At 46.6% G+C, this 18,362-nt stretch overlaps 1 protein-coding gene across 2 annotated transcripts in view; it reads right to left on the bottom strand.

Annotated features, from left to right (window-relative positions):
* Nucleotides 1-2,086: 2,086 nt before the first annotated feature.
* Nucleotides 2,087-18,362, bottom strand: part of PAQR5 (progestin and adipoQ receptor family member 5) — a 71,970-nt gene continuing 55,694 nt past the window's right edge. For both annotated transcript variants that reach the window (XM_039865189.1, XM_039865190.1), the window contains exons 5-8: nucleotides 17,020-17,146; nucleotides 9,813-9,909; nucleotides 7,677-7,818; nucleotides 2,087-4,472 (exon numbers count right to left, since the gene is read on the bottom strand). In XM_039865189.1, coding sequence (XP_039721123.1) covers nucleotides 4,231-4,472; nucleotides 7,677-7,818; nucleotides 9,813-9,909; nucleotides 17,020-17,146 — 608 coding nt within the window. In that variant the 3' untranslated portion in view covers nucleotides 2,087-4,230. The remainder of the gene's footprint in view (nucleotides 4,473-7,676; nucleotides 7,819-9,812; nucleotides 9,910-17,019; nucleotides 17,147-18,362) is intronic.

Below are 18,362 nucleotides of genomic sequence, written 5' to 3' on the forward strand. Positions count from 1 at the left end.
ATTTTTATCACCTAAAAATTCTCTTGTGCTGCCCTTTTGTAGTAAATCACCATGCCCTACTCCCAGCCGTTGGCAACCACTTTTTTGACTTCAAGTTTTGTCTTTTCCAGAATGTCTCTTCTTTAACTCAGCATCATACTTTTGAGATTTATTCATGTGTTGCATTTACCAGTGATGTGTTCCCTTTATATAAATGAGTAGTATTCCATTGTATGACTGAATGACAATTTATCCATTCATTAGTTGATGGACGTTTAAGTTGTTTCTACTTTTTGGCAATTATGAATGAAACTGGTATAATTATTTGTATAAAGGTCTTTATTTAGACATGTTTTCATTTCTCTTGGGTGGGATTGCTGGTATTGTGGTAAATGTATATTTAACTTTATAAGAAACTGCCAAACTGAACGGGGAGGGTCTTATATGAATCACTGAGGAGGAGTTGGTGCTACACAGATTTGACCCTGTAATTAATCTAAGCACCTAGTTAAGCAAGTCCAGCTCTGGGGACTGAATAAACACCAGTAACCAGAACCTGACGAAGCCCAGAGTGTTGGAGACAGGATTGCTCTGGAAGCTGGGACACACCCAACACATGGAGCACCAAGGGGGAGGTCTCTCCCTGCCCCGCTGTTCACTCAGTGGCCTTGGAAACAGCATCTCACATTCCCAGGCCACCTGTAAAATGAATGTTTGGATGCTAATGTTTCATATACTCAGAAAACAAATTAATAAAATCAATAAGATTGGAGGGACTGAAAAATTGACACAAAAAGAAACAATCTGAACCATATTTCAAATGAATAGCATACTGATACAGAAAGGGGGCTATAACTAACCAAGCAATTAAGACAATTTAGACTATATATGTCCTCAGGCTCAAGACAAAAAGAACTTGAAACATATATTGAATTCTAATTAGTAGGCTTTTCGGATGGGTAATTTTGAAATGACATTGTATATATTCTAGGATTGTGCCAATAAGTAAATACCTTGTGAATTATGGGAGCTCAGTTTTCTCTTATTAGAGAAGAGTTATATAAATATTTAAAGGGCGAAGGGTAAAAAGTACCTGGGGATTTTTTTGTACTATTTGGGGTAATATTTTTCTAAGTCTGAAATTATGTAAAAAATAAAAATGGTTGGACTCTATCAGCATTTCTTAACTCCCTTACATTAAAAATCACCTGGGCTTTTGATAAAAATTTAATACTCTAAGAGCACCTTCCCTTCCACCCCAGAGTATTCTGTGTCTGTTCATTTGGGCCTCAGAATGTACATTTAATATCATCAAACACATTTTTGAAAGGCTGGATTAAATTATCTTTGAGGTCCCTTGTTCCATGCCCTGGAAGAGGCAAATGTTAAGCCAGTGTTAAAAATCTGTTGGTGAGATGAAGAAAATAGACCTAACAACTCTCTATTTGTCTGAAGTACATTTATTACGGAGTTGAAGCATTCACGCAAATACCAAGAGGGCATAGGAAAGCTCACTGGCAATCTCCCAGGAAGAGCATTCAGGAGAAATTTCAGAATTCTTCAAAAGTCAAGTAGACATCTTCTGGAGTTACACATTTCAGGAAGGTGTGTCCAGATTTCGATTCTTCCAACAAGACAAGTGCCTGCCTACTGGCCTTGGGACCTTTGCACTCACTGCTACCCTGACCTGAACCCCGCCCCCCACCCCTCCCTCACACACATGTTGGCACAGCTGGCTCCTTTCCACCCATTGAGTCTCTCCTCAAATGTCAGCCTATCATAGTGCCATCCATTTTCACCTCCCTACCCCACCCTTCTCCAGGCTCATTTTCTTTATAGCACTTACCATCATCTAAATTTATCTATATATCTAGTCTGACTGATTGGTCAGAACATCGGCTCCATGAGGGAGGGATAGCCTAGGTTTTGTTCACTTCTATATCTCCAGTTCCTAGGACAATGTTTGTTGTATATATACCAGGCACTGAATATTCATTGAATGATTTAGTGATGCACATGCGTACAGGAATCTCTTATGATAAATGAACATGTTTGCAGTGCGGCAGGTGAAATATAACCAAACCAAGTTGGAAACAGGACAAGTATATTATAATAAATACATTTTATTTATTTATTTCTCCCACAGAGTTTAAGAAAAACAGACATTGAAAAACATCTTGAGTTTGGAAATGGGTCTTTGCCTTTTTATCCATAATGGATTGTTGACTAGAAAATCAGAGGCCGGCATTCAACTAATACGTCATTAAATGTCGTTAATACAGTGTTAGTAGGTATTTCATGTAAGAAGGGTATCATGACCAAAACAAATTTAAGACACAGTAGAGCCAAATGAAATATGTTTCTTCTACATATTTGACGAGCCCATTCCATTCCACCTATCTTCTTCAGAACCTCTCAGATGAGCAGTTCCACAAAAAAACACTTCAAGAAAGATTGCAGCAGACCAAATATTTAGATTACTTTGTACTCAAAAAGGCTTCTAAACTTCCTGCTTCTAATTCTAGTCAACAATGACAAATTCATATCTTTAGAAAGAAGTTGGAGCTTTACTTTCTAAAAACTGAGCAATGGAAAATCAAACTCTACAATGAGTGAAGGGAGATACAGTTTGACTAAACGGCCTCATTCAAATGCATTTAAGTTTGATCACAACTATATCTGGTAAATTTTAGAGTAGTGTTTCTCAAAGAGAGGGAGGAGGAAGAGGGCATCCCATTAGGAGTCTACCTGCTGCCATATAATCCCTTTCGAGACAATGAGTGCCACGGTGAGCAATTGCCATCAAGGGGACATGGCATATCTCAAAAGTATATTGAGACATTCAAATTTTTTTGAGAACAACATTAAAAAACTTCACCTGACCCCCTGCCAACCTTTTTGACTTTCTGGGATGGTTCAGGCAAAACTATACCCACATCAGACTTAATACTTAATGATAATTAATATATTTGAACTCATTCTCACTCCATATTAGAAGTTTTCAAATCAGTGTACTGAAAACTGTTATAAAATTTTAATTTGTAATTCCAAAAGTATACAATGGAACTAAGTTTACCAAAATCATAAAAAAGTTATGAACACTTGGTCTTATTTTGTTGACTTAACATTTTATTTTTATCTTTAAGCATGATGAAAAAACAACATAACCAAAGATTAAAAAGTGTAAAATTCCTTCAAATCACCCATTATCTTTCAATTATTTGAGCTAAACAAAGAATATTATTTTATTGTTAGAAACAAGAGTATTTGAAAGGCTTCATGTCTTTGGCATTACTAAAATAGGATATTTAAATATTTTACCTTTTTTCACTATAAAATTGAAGTTATAGTAAGATGAAATGGAAGCCCACAAACCCTTCTGAAATAAAATTCCATTAATGATATCAGATTGTTACTAAAAAACAAATTTTGTCATGCAGCTTGCAATTAAGGTACCAAAAAATTTACCAACCCATATAATTTTATCAGTCTACCTTCCCCAGAGAAAGTAAACAAATAAAAGTAATGAAATTATATTTCTTGACCACTCTCATCCAATATAAATTGTTTGCTACTTGTCCTTAGAGAATTAGACAATGAGCTATTTACAAGGCCATTCAAGTGTCTGAGCCAGTTAACCACAGAGGCAGTATTCTAAGATATGGAGGTATTCCTGAGTTAGCAAAGAGGATACTGCATTGTGGATGGCCCCTTAAGTCATTAGCAAGTGTAGATCAGGGGTTGATGGGCCTCTGTTAAAAATTATTTTATGTCAGCATTACTGTATGCTTAGAACACATCATGAAATATTGAACTTTAGTTAGTAATGCAACAGATGAGAAAATGCTCAGTGTTTTAGTACTATGCAGAGTAGAAAGTGGGACACATTGTTCGGTGGTGAGTTGCTGAAAATCATATCAATGAAAACCAAGCTGTTTAATCGAACTATTTAAATAGAATTGGAAAAGTCATTTTTAATAAATTTAAAATTTAATGAAATATTAATGATTTGCCTGAACGAGGACTTACTTGAACCCATGTTCCCCTTTCAAAATCACATATACAGAATCAGTGCACATCTAGAGAATTTTCCCCAGTTAAATACCCTATTGATATGAACCCATTCAAAAATGGCAAGACACCAATCATTATGAGTATTTTAGCTCACTCTAAACCAGTACCACTGGCTTATGGTGGTTAGGATGTTATAGCTTAATGTTGACATCTGACACAAAAAGCTTATGGTCTGAATCATGTTTCTTTTTTATGTAATTCTGGCTCGGGAATCCGATACAGAGCAGCTGAGAAATAAATTATGTTGCTGAGGCTGAAGATGAGGCAGAGAAGTATGGCTCCGGCTATCTGAGGGAAAGACAGGGCCCTGGAGTTGGCTAGGAGCCATTCTTTCCTCAGAGTCTTGTCCAGAAGTATGGCTTCCATCTGCATGTGTGTGGCCAGGATCACACACACATGGAACAGCTGGTGACTGTGACCTACAGCAAGCACACAAAAGGCCACCAAGATCAGCAATAAAAAAAGAATGACTATTGATACATTCTGTGGTGTGTATGCTAAAAACATCATGCTGAGTGAAAGAAGCTGGACACAAGAAACACATATTGTATGATTCCATTCATATCACATATCCAGAAAAGGTAAATCTATAGTGACAAAATGAAGATTAGTGGTTGCCTTGGGTAGGGGGTGGGAGTAGGGGTGAACAGTTACATGGGCATGAAGGATCTTACTGGGGAGATAAAAATGTTCTAAACCTCATTTATGGTGAATGTTGTACAACTTGGTAAATTTACTAAAACTCCCATTAAATTGTATATTGAAATTAAGGAATTATGTGATTCGTAAAATATACTTAAAATTTTTTATTTAAAAAAAATGTAATGTGAGAAAAATAAAAAGGCCATCAAAGCAAACCAAATTCACCATTCTTATTTTTCACTTGAAAAAATTAGGCATCTCGTTCAAACAAAGGTCACCTCTTAAGAGTCAACACTTATGAGCTCAGATTCTAATTTCAGTGCCAAAGAAGAAACCAGCCAGTCTCTGCTGGCCACTAATGAGGTGGTCTTCCTTCTACTGCTGGTTAATCCCAGACATGACCGGGAGCTCTGCCTCCCCATGACCTGCAGGACCCCAGCTCACTGGTCCATGTCCACAGAGGGTAGGGGCCCAGTAGAGGGTGCTGAGAGGTTAGGGACATGCTCAATTGCTGCCTGGAGAGAAAAGGAGTCCATTGCCCAGGGCAAAGGACTGCTTTGGGGGGCAACCCTCAGACACCAGGAGTAAGATGAGAAGGCCACATGTGTCATGGGCTGTTATGTCTTCCTCTTCAGATTCATATGTTGAAGTCCTAATTCTCTGTACCTAAGAATGTGACCGTATTTGGAGGTGAGGTCTTTAAGAGACAATTAAGTTAAAATGAGGTCACTAGGGTGGGGCCTATGATTGGTGTCCTTATAAGAAAAGAGATTAGGATATGGACATGCACGTAGACAGAGGGAAGACTACCGGGGAGGGATGGAGAGGATGGCTGTCTGCAAGCCAAGGAGAGGATTCAGAAGAAACCGATCCTATGGACACCTGGATCTCAGGCTTCTAACTTCCAGAACTGTGAGAAGATAAATTTCTGTTGTTTAAGGCACCTTGTCTGTGGTCCTTTGTTATGGCAGCCCTAACAGACTAATATGACGCAGGAGTTAAATAAGGATTCTCCTTCAGTAAAACAAAAACAAAAACAAGAAAGAGTCCAGTGTTGTATCCCAGGACTTATCCCAGGGTAAGCATTCTATAAATGTGTCCCAGGAAGCGACCAGCCTGGCCACCTGCACAGAGGGGCAGGAGCAGCATCAGGAATGAGAGTGTAGGAGAGTTGGGTCTTTTCAAGAGGGTGGCCAATGAATTCCTTGTGGCAAGGAGCAGCCAGCACCCCAGCCTGGGTTCCCCACGAAGAAGATGTACTTAACGTAGCCACCTCTGCCTCACTCAACGCTATACTAATGGTCTGTGTACTATTTCCAAATCTGTGTGATTCAGCAAAGTGATTTCTTGTCCAGCAGACAGCCATGCTCTCTAAGGACACAGTGCCAAGCAGAGAGAAGTGACTGGCTGTGCTCACCAATGGAGGCTCAAACCTGTCGCTATTAGGACAGGAGATAAAAAAGACGGAAGAGCCATGAGTACTGGACATATCTGAAATGTGGCTACAGCAAGAAGAGTGGTTTCAACAATCCTACCTAACAGGAATGGGGTGGAGCTTCCTGTGGGCCAACACTATCCCAACTGGTCAAGTACTTCCCACTTGGATGGTTGGAGAGGAAGTCCCACATATGGCACACTCAGTGATATAAGGATGGAGAACGCTCCAAACCCCTTGTTAATGATCTGTCATTAACAGCTGTCTGGCATATTTCCCCCCATAGGGTTGTCTTTGTTCTTTGTATCTCTAGGCCCAAGAGGATAGGATAGAGGTGACAAAATAAAATGGTATTAAGAAGCCAAGGAGTTGGTTAAATAAGGCCCAGGGCTATTTCTCCTGTAGCCCCCAGATTTCATACACAACCACCTCTACTTTATCCAGCTGGGGCTGAGGTGGTAGATGTGGTCGGCAGGTTTCTGTAGACAGGTACCATTTCCCTGGCCGTCTTGTCTCTCTCTTTTGAAATCTGCCTTCTAAGGATTTTGCTCATAATCTCTCCAGCAGGAGAGAATAAGTAAAGGAGATAAAACTCTAATCAGAATGAACAAAGCAAATCTGGCCATGCATTTTAGGTAGAAGGAGATGGAAAATCATGAACAAAATGGACTTGGGGAGAACCAAGATTCCTGCCCACCATGTGGGGACAAGGAGGGCCCTTGGATCCCCCTGAGAGCTTATCTAAGAAGTTCTCATCCCAAGCGCACATCGGCCTCACCAGAAGTGACCCAAGGGTCCCTCCGCCAGCCAAACCCAGAACCTGAGTGGGGGAGACGCGTTCTGCAGTGCCTGCTCCACTACCGCAGATAGGCAGGGAAGGAACCCCACCAGCAGGCGTGAACCCTGTGGCTCTGACACCTCTTCTCCACCACATCACTTCCCTAACTTTAGTGAGCTCAGGCTCACCTGGAGAATCACACAGCCTCTCAGTGAGTGCTGGGCCCCACCCACCAAGTTTCTGGTTTGGGAATATCTGGGGTGGGGCCCAAGAATCTGCATGTTCCCAAATGATGCTGAGACTGGGGACCATATCTGAGAACCACTGCTCTACCGGGATTCCTGGCCCCACTTGAACAAGACAAAGGCACATGTTCCCCTCCTCCGCATAGCCCTGCCATCTGGGACCCTCAGAGCCATGTGTACTCTGTCTTTCCTCTTCCCCTCCAGGGCTGACCTCAATGGTCATTTAATAATAGGATTTCACGTTTAGGTAAATATGGGACTCCCTTGGCCCCGTAAGAATGCTTTAGAATCCTAGACCCACTTCTCTATCATCTCCTATCTTCCCTGACCACTTGCTGGCTGTGTACATCCTGGCCTCTATGAATTCACGATTTTACTCACCTTGGCCTACACCTGGAGAACTTCCTGTAGAACTGCTTCTCTCCCTGTCCCTGCCTCCCCTCTCTAACTGCATTGCTGGTGTCAGGGATGGGAGCTCTCCCCAGCTGGGAAGGCAAGGGCAGCAAGGCCCCCACACACTCACCGATGTAGTCAAAGCATCCAGGGGCTAGGCGCTCCGGCAGGTGGGCAGAGTAGAAGAAAGAGGCCAGGAGAGTCAAGACCATATGCTTCTGGTGGTACACAGTGGCTTCGTTCTGCGCATTCTCCCCTGGGAACAGGAATAGCTGCAGGTATTTAAAAGAAACATCAGGTCTCGAGAGGAGGCCCTCTTGCCATCACCTGCAGACATCTTGGCACACACGTGGGTTTGGACTCCGTAGGCCAAGGCCCCCACCTCCTCAGGGCTGTGGCTTTGAAAGGGAACTCTCAGGGACTGCATGAGCAGAATTCCTATTCTGAATGGGATCAACTGAGACCCAAGGCAATTGTATTTTAATCCCCCCAAATGCTCATGAGAACCTTAGGTTATTTATTTCCCCCCCAAAAAAAAAAAAAAAAAGAAAGAAAAAAAAGAAAAAAGAAGAAGGAAGGAAGACAAAAGATGTGAAGAGAAAAGGAAAGGAAAAGAAAAATCCTATTCCCACTCTTTTTTCTGGGAGTAATGTGTCAGTATAGTAAAAAGTGATCATTTCACACTTGAACTCACTTCTAACCAGCATATCCCCTGAACTGATGCTCTTAATTAAGGTTTTAAGGCCTAGAAATCCCTCGAAGGCCTCTGAATCATCAAAAAGTATTAATGACAGCTATGATACTGTTTCTGAGTTAAGTATGGTTTTCGTGTTGTTGTTATAAATAGCAACAGCAGCCACCACCTTCAGAGGGCACAAAGCCAGGCCTTTTACTCGCATTGTTTCACAGGCACCTCAACAATTGCCATAAGGCAGATTCTATTTCCTCATTTTGTAGATGAGGAAGCTGGGCCGGAGGGTGACTTGCAAACCACTCATTAGAAGTGAAGACAGGATCTGGGTCCAGGCAGGCTAATTTCAGAACCTGCATGATCACCAACATCACCATTTATGGTCAGACCTCCCAACCCACTGCTCACTGCAGCTGTGTGCCAGGAGCCCACTGCGCTTCCAATAACACAGAACCTGTGCTGTATGGTTTGGTGGCATGTGAGACCAGCTTGTTCTCTCTGCTCTGGTTTCCTGTGCATGGTCTGTGTCCTGGAGGAAGGATATGGGGGAATGGGCTGCACTCGCATCTCTGGGTCTCCCCCAGGCCCACATAGCCAGAGCACAGAGCACGTGCTCAGTGCCCCAGCTGAGGGAGCCAGCTCTGCCCCTCCCCTCACTCTTTGCAGTGCCCCCTCCCCCCACAATTTCTACTTCATGCATCGGACCTACAGGTTCCCTCTGGGAGGAGAATGACACTCACTGGGCACTGGCCGTGTGCCAGGCACCACTAAGCCCAGCAGATCTGTTATTTTGATTAATCCATTCTACTCATCCCACGAAGGAGGGGATGTTAATCCCATTCACAGATTAGGAAACTGTAGGCTCAGGCAAGTTAAGTGCATTGTACAGGGTCACAAAGTCAGTGAGTAGTAGGCCTGGGATTTGAAGTCAGGCCCATCTGATTTGAGAGTGCATTGACTTCCCCCATCACTGTCTTCCCTCCTACACCCTCTTCCTTCATGTTCTCCATCTAATTCCCATCTGTCCTTTAAGACCTTCATTAATACTTTTTCCATCACTACTAATAACATGTTAATTGATGTAATGTATAATAATGCTTTTCTTGGTCTCTTGCCACCAGCCAGCACTTTACACACGATCTCATATAATCCTTCCACAGCCTGATGAAAGGAGGTGTGATTACCATGCCCATTTTACAGAGGAGAGAAATCAAGGCACCAAGATGAAAGATGACTTGCCCAAATGTTCACAGTGAGTAAATGTTAGAGATTTGCCTTCAGAGCCTGCTCTCCTGGTCACTCTACGAAATCCCAGGCTGCGTCCCCTCCCCAGACCTCTGCAATTGCTCCTGAGCCTCCGGTCAGCGCTGGCAGCTGGCACATCTCCTATGGTTCATCAGGGCTTTGTGTCATGCCGTCTCCAACTACTCTGCAAGTGCCAGTAAGGGAGCCCCTGGGTCTCCACTCCCATATGTCCTATGGTGACTAGTGTGGTGCTCTGACCCCCAGGAGCTCAGGAAACAACTGACTCTCTGGCACTGCCCACAGGCAGAGGAGATGGAGCTGGGCCCTTACCCTGTAGAAGATGGGGAGGGAGTCCCAGGTGTAGGGATAAGCAAATGCAAGGACGCGGAGCATCTTACAGAGCCTGGGCCTCTGGAGTTCCAGAAACCTAAATAAGGGAAGGAGTGGGTGGGAAATAGGAATGAAAGGAGTGTCAAAATTAAATACACACACACACACACACACACACACACCACACAATACCTCATACAAGGCTACAAGCAAATTAAAAATAACCAAGGGCAAGCAGTCAATGGGAGGCAAGCATTTTTGCACAACCTCCTCCAGCGGCTTCTCCACCAGCCTTTTCCGGACCTCGCCCTGCCATCTCCACCCCCAGGGAAGTAGCTCAACCTCAGATGTGTAAAGATCTCAGGGGAAAGGGTCTCCTTGCACCATGAGAAACAATGGTATCCAGGAAGGAGAGTTGGGCAGAAGCCCTTCAAACGCCAAGTTATCTAACTGCCAAAGAACGTTTTAGAAGTACAGTGACCACCAGGACAGGGAGATGTGTCAGAGTGGGTGGCCCCAGTGGCAAAGGTCTCTGGGAGGAGCACATCTGCAAAGTTGAGATGCCTAACTAGTCAGAGCCACCCTGGTAATTTCCGTGCAGAAGCTCTGTTTCAATTAGGTGTTTAATTACTTTGTGAGGTTTCTAGAATATTTAATACCACGCACAGGGATACTAGCCTGGGGAAACTGAGTAAATGTGGTCTTTCCTTCCTTGCTTATCACCATACCCATCCACCTCGAATCCAAAGACAAATGAGGCTAACATTAACATGAGTGGTACTGGCTGTCACAGACAGGCAGGTGCTCCAGGATGTTGTATAACGGGGACTCAGCTGGTGTGGGCCCGGCCTAAGGAGGGGGCAGCAGCTGAGGGTGTGGGGAGCTGAAGGGCAAAGACAATGTCCACACAAAACCACGGCCTTGAATTGGGCTCAGGTAAAGGAATGCTCACACATCTGGGCCAGGTGGTGGGACAGACATCCACTTCAATACCTCAGTGTGTGCCAGAGGGCCGGGTGCCCCCTTGGTGCCCACAGGGCTGCATAAGGATTGCGCAGAGCCACGGAGCAGAGGCTCGAGGGATGACTGTTCCGGTGTGGTCTGTAGGACAAGGCAGGCACTCGGGCCCTCTTAGCCTCCCCAACAGTTCTGCCCTCATCATGCTACCCCATGGGGGATGGAGTCTGTGTCCTGCCACCACTCCTTACCTCTGCTCCCCAGAGCCCCTCTCCTAGCCCACAAGTCTGCCCCTTCTCTCCCAAATACAGTCTGCCGCTTCTCCCAGGATTGGCCAATTTTCCCTGGCCAGGTTATCCATGTCCCCAAAGAGCCAGGGCAGTCACCTGACCACAAATGCCACTGCTACCCATATCCTTGGGCATGGGGACATGGCAGAGATTCCCATATATACCTCCTGGTTGGTTGGGAACCGTCTTGAGGGCTGGAGCTGGGTCCACTCAGGTTTGGATCCCCCACGTCCAGCTCAGAAGCACATCTGAGGATGTAGACATCCACCAGGCTGTGTTTCTGCTCAGCCCTCAGGGCTGCCAAGAATGAGGATCCATGTTCCAGGGTGAGAGGCGGCCCTATGGGCCTGAGAAGCTCCATGGCCTCCAGAGACAGGCTTCGACTTCACTCAACCCCCCTGGCACATCTCTCCATTCTTGACTCTGCCCATCAATCAGAGAAACATGTGGCGGGCACGGTGGAAAAGGAACAGAAGCTCAAGGAGAAGGAGAAAGATAAATAAGGGACCTCAATTCATCATCCCTCAAAACAAGAACCCCAGCCTTGGAGTAAACCACAAACCCCAGGACAGGTGAAGCAGCATAGTGCCATGATCTCGTAAGCAGAGTTTGACCTGGATACCCTGGGTTCGAATCCTGCCTCTGCTCTTCGTGACCGTGTGACCCGGCAGGTCATGTCACCCTTGTGAACCTCAGAATCCTGGCGTGTAACACAGAAACAATGACTCTACCCCCTCAGAGGCTTGCTGCAAGGATTTGATGAAATGGTACTCACAAAAAACATATGACTGTGCACAGCACAGAGTAACGCTCATTAAATGGCAGCTTTTGCAAACAGGTGTGTCATGGGGCCCATTCTCTCCCCCACTCATCCTGTAGCCACATTGTACCAGAAAATAAGAATACGAGGTAACAGACGGCTCTGGGTGATTTGTCTAAAGTTGGATGAGTAATAAGAGGCAAAGCTAGGATTTAAACCCAGGGTTATCTGGCTCCTGTTCCACACCCCCACCGTCCAGCAGGCTGAGCAGGCCTCAGACCACTACCCAGCCTTTGTCCTTACCTACGCCCCTCTGCTCCAGGGAACAAACCGAATACACTCCCACTGACCCCAGAACCAGGGCCCGTGTCAACAGCCTCCTCAGCCCCCCTGGCAGATCCAGTCTGACCATGGCAAGCCCGCTCCCTCCTTCCCCATGCACTGCTACCACCTGTCATTTCTGAGTTAAAAGAGGCTCGCTGTGAAAGTGCACTCTTTCTGTGGCCACTTACACAGGAAGAAAGCTGGCTCTGGCTGGTGAGGGCCATCCCCCAAACCATGGATTTCCTGCGACTTGAGACAACATTTCGCCCGGCCTGATAAAGTGCTTGATAAAGTGCTTCCCCAGGGGCAAACGAATCAGCCTCTCCAGCTGCAAAGCCGAGTCTATGGTGGGGGGAAAAAAGGAGAAAAAGCAGAACAGAAAAGAGACGGCACAGAGAATAAAAGGCAGAAGGGCCAGCCGCCTCAGAGAGGGGCCAACCACTACTAAGGTGCAAATCCAGGTTAGGCCAGAGAGTGTCGCCACAGTCAGAGATTCTGAGAGGGAGGGGTGGGAGCCTCGAATCCCACAAAGCACCCCAGGCCTCAAAGCCCTGCCTGGTATGGCAGTTCCTGCTCCCTAGAGTTGAGGAACCAATTTATAGGGAGTCAGCCTTCCTCTGCCCAGAACCAGACTGGCAGGAAACACCAGATTTCTGGAGAAGCCTCCATCAGGAGATGGTCAGTGCAGTACCAGCCTGTTTTAAAAATCTCGTCAATCTTGTTACAACAAAGCTAGACAGGTTTGCAAGCGAATTCTGAAACTAGCGTTTAAAACTAGTCAGCCTTTGAAAATACCATTCTATTGCACAGGGGTGTGTGTATGCGTGGGTGGGGCGCTGCAGAGATGTGTGGACATTTCCACACACTGGCTGCTGGCCCTAGCAGTACTTTGTCATCTGGCTGAGCCCTCTCACCTCCAGATGTGTCTGAGAAACACTGTCTGCTGAGCCTCCTGTTTCCAGCTCTGACCTCTGCACCCACTTCCAGGCCTGCTCCACGAGGCTCTGACCTGCCACGGCACCACTGCCATGGTGTGGCTCACTTTCCACCAGTGATGATGATTCTTTTCCCTCCCTCACAGCACTGACAAGGCATTTCACTGAGCAAGTACTTGTCAAGAACACCAGTGGTTGGATGCTTTGGCTGGATGAACAAAAAAGTCCCCACAGTGACTCGTGATGCACGGCAAACACTGTAACTAACGTCCCTAAGGGAGTGACACCTTCCTGGGCTTTTGGGTGGTTGGCAGGTGTGAGCAGGCCAGGTATGAGCAGGCCAGATCTCTGTCGCACCCTCTGGCTCTAAGAGCCACAGAGAAGTCACACATCCCCTCATTCCCTTCTCAAATGCTACAGAACAAGAAAGCAGCTTTGAACTAAATTCCATGATAATAAGGACTAAAAACCAACCAGGGGGGCGCACAGTTCCCCACGTGGGGATTTATCTTAAGGATGTGTGCTATAATGGAATAACTGCCATTTAAGCCATGATCGTCTGATGAGCATGTGAATAAGTGAAAAGCTACTAATGAGATTCCTGGTCTCCTGTGCTCAGGGAAGGAGAAGGTGCTTCTCTCTCCCCTACCCTACCACCCTGGCCATACTACGAACCTATGGAGCAGGAGGGAACGGCAGGAGAGAAATTTAGGGAAAGACACTGGCATTGTAGACTGCCCAAACCAGAAAGAGCCTAGAAGGCATCTTCTCAGATGCCCTTGTTTAAGGTGTAGACACTGAAGCTCAGAGGAGGTGGTGACTGGCCCGAGGCCACACCGCAAGTCTACGAGATCCAGGATTCCATGGGGCATGTGCCCTCTTCTCCACCTGCTTCTCCTGAGGTTAATCAGGGCCGGAGTCACCCCCTGCCCATGAGTCATCCTCCACACTCTGCAGACACTGAAGACCATGAAGAGAGGGAAGGAACACAAAAAGGACAGGCTTGGCAGAGCAGGGAAGCTGTCAACATGGAAAAGAGAGAGAACAAGGGCCCTCAGAACAGGGCATCCCGCACATCTCTGGTGCTGAGACCGGCGTTTGCCCCCTCTCCCCTTCTGTTCCAGCACAGCCCCCTACGTCAGTGGTTGTTAACACACCTGGAAGCCCCTCAGGGCATGGAAGCTGAGTCCAAGGAATTGTCTTCCTAGGAAGATTACTGTCTTTCATGAGCACAGAGCCAGTCCGCGGTAGAACATTCGAGGCGCTTCAAATCCCCAGCTGCCTTTGGAGCCCGTCTCTAGCTGCTCTCTCCCTTCCAGCTGTGCAAGATCCAGCAACCCTGAATCTCTTTGCTGCCTCCCAAGGCAGTCCCATCCTCTCCAGCCCCCCTGCCCTTGTCCAGGCTGTTTTCTCTGTCCAAAGGTCCTCTCCTCTCCAGCTAAAGTGTTCTACCTCTCTCAATAATCAGTCCTAATGCCACTTCACAGAACCCTGGGTATCCAGGCAGGTGTCATTCTGTGTTATCATTATTTGTTTATGTTACATTCTGTAATGCTACACTCCAAAGGCCATTTCCCTTGGCCTTTAGGGGAAATGAAGACTCCATCTGGACTTCTGGGGGATCTTCAGTCTGTCTCTCCTAATCACTGGGTGCTCTCTGGGGGCAAAGATTGTGCCCCACTCCTTCTGATATTCCAAGATCTTAACATGATGCCTGGAGCATGGCAGGCATCTAAAGAATGTTGAATGGATGGATGGATGGATGGATGGATGGATGGATGGATGGTTGGGTGGACAGGTGGTTGGCTGAAATAGACACAGATGTGCCCCATAAATAGATAGAAATAATCCATTTCATTGACAAGGGAAAAGCCCCCAAACACAGGCATTCAAGAGATTCCTGGCCAACCTGCCTTGCCAAACAAGTTTGTCCAAAGGTACCAGGCTTGCCACATGTAAAAGATCCATTCATCATATCAGGGGGACTCCTCACTAGAAGGAAACCATCTACCCTGGTGGCTTATAGGTAACTGAGGAAGCTTTAAAAAAAATGCATCAAATGTTCCAAGAATTTGCATTGGGAGCTGATGGGAAAGCAGCCCTAGATCATGAACTCTGGGACTGTTTCTTGCACACCCACGAAGCCTTCCCAGCCTCCTCAGCCCATAGTGCTCACCTCTCTGGATCCTAACTTCCAAACACCAGAGCTACATGGCCTTGAAGGAGCTAACCAGACAGGACAGTGACTCGTCCAAGGACCAGATCCAGGTGTGTCCGGGTCCATGGACCAGGCCATCAGTGAGCCCACTCATCCAGGCACAGTGCCTTGTGGGCATGCTTCATCTTTCTTGGGAGGTTTTTGGCATCTTGGTTACTTTTCTATTTGTGTCTCACCTAAGGCAGGAATCTGACTCTCTCCATCCTACTCTCTCCATCACCTGTGCAGCCCTTCCAGCACTGGCCTGGCATGGGGGCTGTACTTCAGAAAGAGCTTTTAATCCCCAAGGTCCTTGAGAAACTGGGGAAGAAGGAAGGAAATAACCATCCTATGGCATCTGATTATATTCTCTACCCTTTGGGCAGACCCTATTGCCTCACAGCTTTAGGGGAGCTCTGTGATTTCCAGGAAAAGGGAAAAGAGTTCACCCTCCACTTCCATGCCCAGGCCTTTCCGCGGGACAAACTAACACAAAACGCAATGCTGAGACTGTGTCTACAAAGGAGACTCACGCTCCTGGAAATGTAAGGACAGGTAAGTTGGGGCAAGTTGGGGCAAGTATTCTCAATGCTATTTAAGACTCTATCCTTCAGTTCTTCAAAAAAAAAAAAAAAAAAAAAAGCCAGTTTGTCAAGTTTGTGAAACTTGCATACCTCTTGGTCCCACAAAACCCAAGTGTCACCCAAAGAAAGCTAGAGCCAAAAGCACTGTGAAGAAGATACAGAAGCATGCCTCTCCTTCCTTTTTTTCCTGTGCAGAGGGAGGGTGGACGGGTGCAGGTGACAGTAGTAATTCTTTGAGGACTACACCCATCTAATAGGGAGACTCAAAGTGGCTCACTGGAATCACGGTTGAGGGGACAGATGGTCAGGTGCGACCAGCCCACCTACCATGGCACCACTGAAGGTCCCTAGCCTGCGAAGAACCCAGCACCTGGCACCGTCTACAAAGGCTGCTGCCCTGACACCACTATTCGAGAGGTTTCCTAAATAATTTAGAGAACCAGAGCTTTTGGACAGTCACTTTTACAAAGAGCTGAATAAACTAGAGTAGTTATCCTCAAAACAATGTCTCTTGTACTCCAATACGCTTTCTTGAGTGAAAGGAAAAAAAATAGAATTAGAGCCAGGGAGCCAGGTGTGACTCATGGCCATGGAGTTTCACCTGGGGGATGTGTCCAACATCTGAATATCATCCATCAGCCATCACAAGTATCTAGAGGCAGGCCCACTCAGTCATGGGTAGCAGACTGCCTGTTTGTAGGGTGCTCCTCTGGGCCAGGCTTGTGCCAGGTGTTCTAGGTATGTATATTACCTGTAATCCTTACATCTGTCTCACAAGGTAGATGTGTTGGCCCCATTTTACAGATGAGCAAACTGAGGGTCAAGGAGGCTAAATGACTATCTAGCAACAGGACCAGCTATAGAATTTGCAGGGCCCAGTGCAAAGTGAAAGTGTAGGACTCCCTTTGAAAAAATCATTAAGAATTTCAGGATAGCAATAGCAGAGCATTAAACCAAGTATGGTGCCCTCCTGATCGCGGGGCCCTGAGCAACTGTACAGGCTGTGTGCCCATGAAGCTGGTCCCGCTCAGCCACAGGAAGTCCATGTGGAACTGAGCGCCAGGCTCCCAAGTGCATCTTCTGCTGTTCCTTCCCACAGTCCATGGATCTGCATGCAGGATCACCCTCCCCGTCCCATCTGAGATACGGTGGCCAGGTACCTGGAGTAGCAGGAGAGGCCAGTGCTGACGATGGTGTTCAGCACAGCCAGGGTCACGTAGTAGTCACAGAAGGTGGTATGCACCAGAGCATCGGGGAATGTATAGGCAGAGTAGGCGATGGCCGAGCCTGGGGAGGAAAAACCAGACTTGGGCAAGAAGCCACGACTTGACTTGGCATTGTCTGGACTCCTTGGGAAGACCAACCCCAGCATCTGGCTGAGCCTCATCATCCCCACGGACCTGCTGCTATACCCTCGCTTGTGCCGTCGCCCCTGCCTGAATGGCCTCCTCTCTCTTCTCCACCTACCCAGATCCTACCCTGAGAATTTACATTGCTCCAAGGGCTTTACATACATTAACTTGCATAATCTTTAAAACCACCATTCTCCACTTATCTTCATTTTGCAGATGATAAAACAGAGGCACAGAGAGGTTTAATAACCCACCCGGGGGCACACAGCTAGAAAGCGGCAAAGCCAAGCTTCAAGCACAGGCAGGTCCAGTGACAGTCCCTGCTTTTAACTACAGGCTATAGGCCACAGTGACACCCTAGTGTGCTTAGTGTGCTTAGCTTTGCTCTAAGCATGCACATCTCACCTGTCCAATGGCACGAGATTTTCCTTGTGGAAAGATCAACGTTGCAGGGAGAGAGCACCCTTGCTAAGGCGAGGTGAATCATCAGTGGGCTGCAGGACTGGCCAGCTAAGAGGCTGGGTATAACAGGCTAGCCTCAGTGTTTTATTTTCTTTTAGGTTTTGGAATTTGTGAGAGAAGGGTTAACTAAGGAACTTCATGACACCTGTCTGCTGCAGCTTTTATTTGAAAGAACAGGGGAGATCACTGTCCTTTTCAAAGGGGCCAGGTGTGTTCAGGGGTCTGGACCACATGGCCTCTCTAGGCACCCTCACCTGCTGAGGTCCCTTCTGGGAGAGACAGCCACAGGCCATTCAGCCCAGGGCCTGAAAGATTAGGCCTAAGATTACCTGTTATTCCAAAGACATAGAGAACTTGGAATTCTAGCTCAAGGCTGAAGCCGGGCTTGGGCCATGTAGCTTCTACCTCTGATCCCATTTGACAGATGGAGTCTAGTGAAACCAGGTATGTTTCCAGAATCACACAGGCCTAGAATACCCACCTCCTGGATACAATGCTCCCCAGTCTAGCAGGCCACCTGTGAGATTTCATCTGAGAACTACTTCAAGGGGGACAGACGAACTCTTTTCTCAGGCTGATACCATGGGGAGGTTCCCATCTGGGCCAGGATGTGCTTTGCTTTGTGCATGTTGCCTGGGGTCTAGGTGCCAAGCTCCATGGGCATTACAAAAGCAAAAGCCTCAGACCAT

This window comes from Pteropus medius, unplaced genomic scaffold, assembly GCF_902729225.1.
Source record: "Pteropus medius unplaced genomic scaffold, Ma_sr-lr_union100, whole genome shotgun sequence".
NCBI classification, from domain to species: Eukaryota; Metazoa; Chordata; class Mammalia; order Chiroptera; family Pteropodidae; genus Pteropus; species Pteropus medius.